General features: G+C 50.7%; 1 protein-coding gene across 1 annotated transcript; it reads right to left on the bottom strand.

Moving 5' to 3' along the window:
• Window positions 1-326: 326 nt before the first annotated feature.
• LOC111140597 (calcitonin receptor-stimulating peptide 1-like) lies at window positions 327-1,370 on the bottom strand. Its single transcript, XM_022492800.1, has 3 exons — window positions 1,289-1,370; window positions 851-998; window positions 327-486 (listed from the first exon to the last, which is right to left on the bottom strand). Exons 1-3 carry the CDS (start codon window positions 1,368-1,370, stop codon window positions 327-329), a joined length of 390 nt encoding a protein of 129 aa, XP_022348508.1.
• Between the last annotated feature and the right edge of the window lie 32 nt (window positions 1,371-1,402).

Genomic DNA, 1,402 nt, shown 5'->3' with positions numbered 1-1,402 from the left:
TTAAATTAAAGGAAATAGAGTTCGCTTCATGGTGACCTAGAAAAAAACAAATAAGAACCAGAATTTAGTAACTTATTAATTGTGAAAATATTGACATCTGTTATCTCATTCAGTCTTTATATTAATCTAGCAAGTAGATACTATTGTTGCCTTGATTCACAGATGGAGAAACTGGCTCGGAAAACGTGTCTGACCCATGGTCATACGGCTAATAGAGGGCTCTCAGAGGCTTAACGTGTGGACTGTACCCCTGTACTACCCGGGTTTCCATCCTTCCACCAGACGCTAGAAGGGCAGTCACCTTCTTCCTGGAGCACTTCCACTGCTTAAGCCCTAAGCTCCCTGCCATGGCGACTGTAGACTTTGAATCCCATGCTGGTAGGCAGGAGGTTGGTGTTTGCCACACTTCCAGCTCTGCTCAGCAAGCCTCCCAGCCAGTGGGCCACACAGGTGGCAGAGCTGCAGGATCTCTTCTGGACGGTGACTCTAATTAGCAAGATGGAGAAAGAGGAGAAGACCTGTCAGTGAGAGGTCACACTTACCAGTCCTAATTCCTCTGATCCCGGGACGTCTCCTCAGTGCTGCCAGCCCAATGGCCAGAGTGGGGGATTTCATACCTTCCCTAACTGCTTTCAGAAAGGGATCTTTTTCTATGTGCTCTAACCATCGTCTCTGTGACCTCTATTGTCAGTGGAGCCTTAGAATCCTGGGCCTCAGGTGGAGGTGAACCATGGCAGCGTTCTCGCCTCCTTCCAGCTCTGTTCTCTCTTACCTCTTGGGATATGCCTTCCTGGGCATGACAGGAGGGAGGGGATGCCCTGAGCTGAGCCGGGGGTGGGGGAAGCCTCACCTGGAGCCCTCAGTCTCCTGCTCCCGGGGCAGCTCCTGGGCCTTCATCTGCATCTGCACATACTCCTTCATCACTGCAGCCAGCAGGAGTCGCATATCCTCCTCCTTGCGCACATCAGGGTCTGTAGGACTCTCCAGAGCAGACCTGGGGAGGGAAAGAAAACCCAATACAAGCTCTGAGTCCCTGCCTGCCTCTCCCCAGAATAAGCATCCAGGCTTCCTGGTAAAAACAACAGAAGCATTAGTGACACTCAATGGGTTGTATGAAATTCATTGCTATTTTTCAATTATGGGCTACACATCTTTATATGAGAAAAAATACACACTTCCCCGTTGCCCCTCTCACCAGTTAGTAAACTTTCAGCACACCAGAATTCTGAGAAAGACATGGTCTGAGCAGTGGGAGGGGGGTGCACTCCTGGCAGGGCTGTCTTACCTGATGGTGCCGCCTGGAGGACGCCCACCTGGTACAGGGCCAGGATGCTGAGAACGAGGAAAGGAGAGAGCTTCCAGAAGCCCATGATGCTTCTCTGTAAGAGAAGAAAGAGGGAAG

Source organism: Enhydra lutris, unplaced genomic scaffold (genome assembly GCF_002288905.1).
Source record: "Enhydra lutris kenyoni isolate GAN:26980312 unplaced genomic scaffold, ASM228890v2 scaffoldscaffold5125, whole genome shotgun sequence".
NCBI lineage: Eukaryota > Metazoa > Chordata > Mammalia > Carnivora > Mustelidae > Enhydra > Enhydra lutris.
The sequence above is the reverse complement of the archived record's forward strand: the minus strand, read 5'-3'. Positions and strand labels throughout refer to the sequence as shown.

Coding starts and splice junctions, on each gene's coding strand:
- LOC111140597 (XM_022492800.1), bottom strand. CDS start 1,370: ATGGGCTTCTGGAAGCTCTCTCCTTTCCTCGTTCTCAGCATCCTGGCC. Junction 999..1,288: donor CGTCCTCCAGGCGGCACCAT/CAGGTAAGACAG, acceptor TTCTTTCCCTCC/CCAGGTCTGCTCTGGAGAGT. Junction 487..850: donor CAGGAGACTGAGGGCTCCAG/GTGAGGCTTCCC, acceptor CTTGCTAATTAG/AGTCACCGTCCAGAAGAGAT.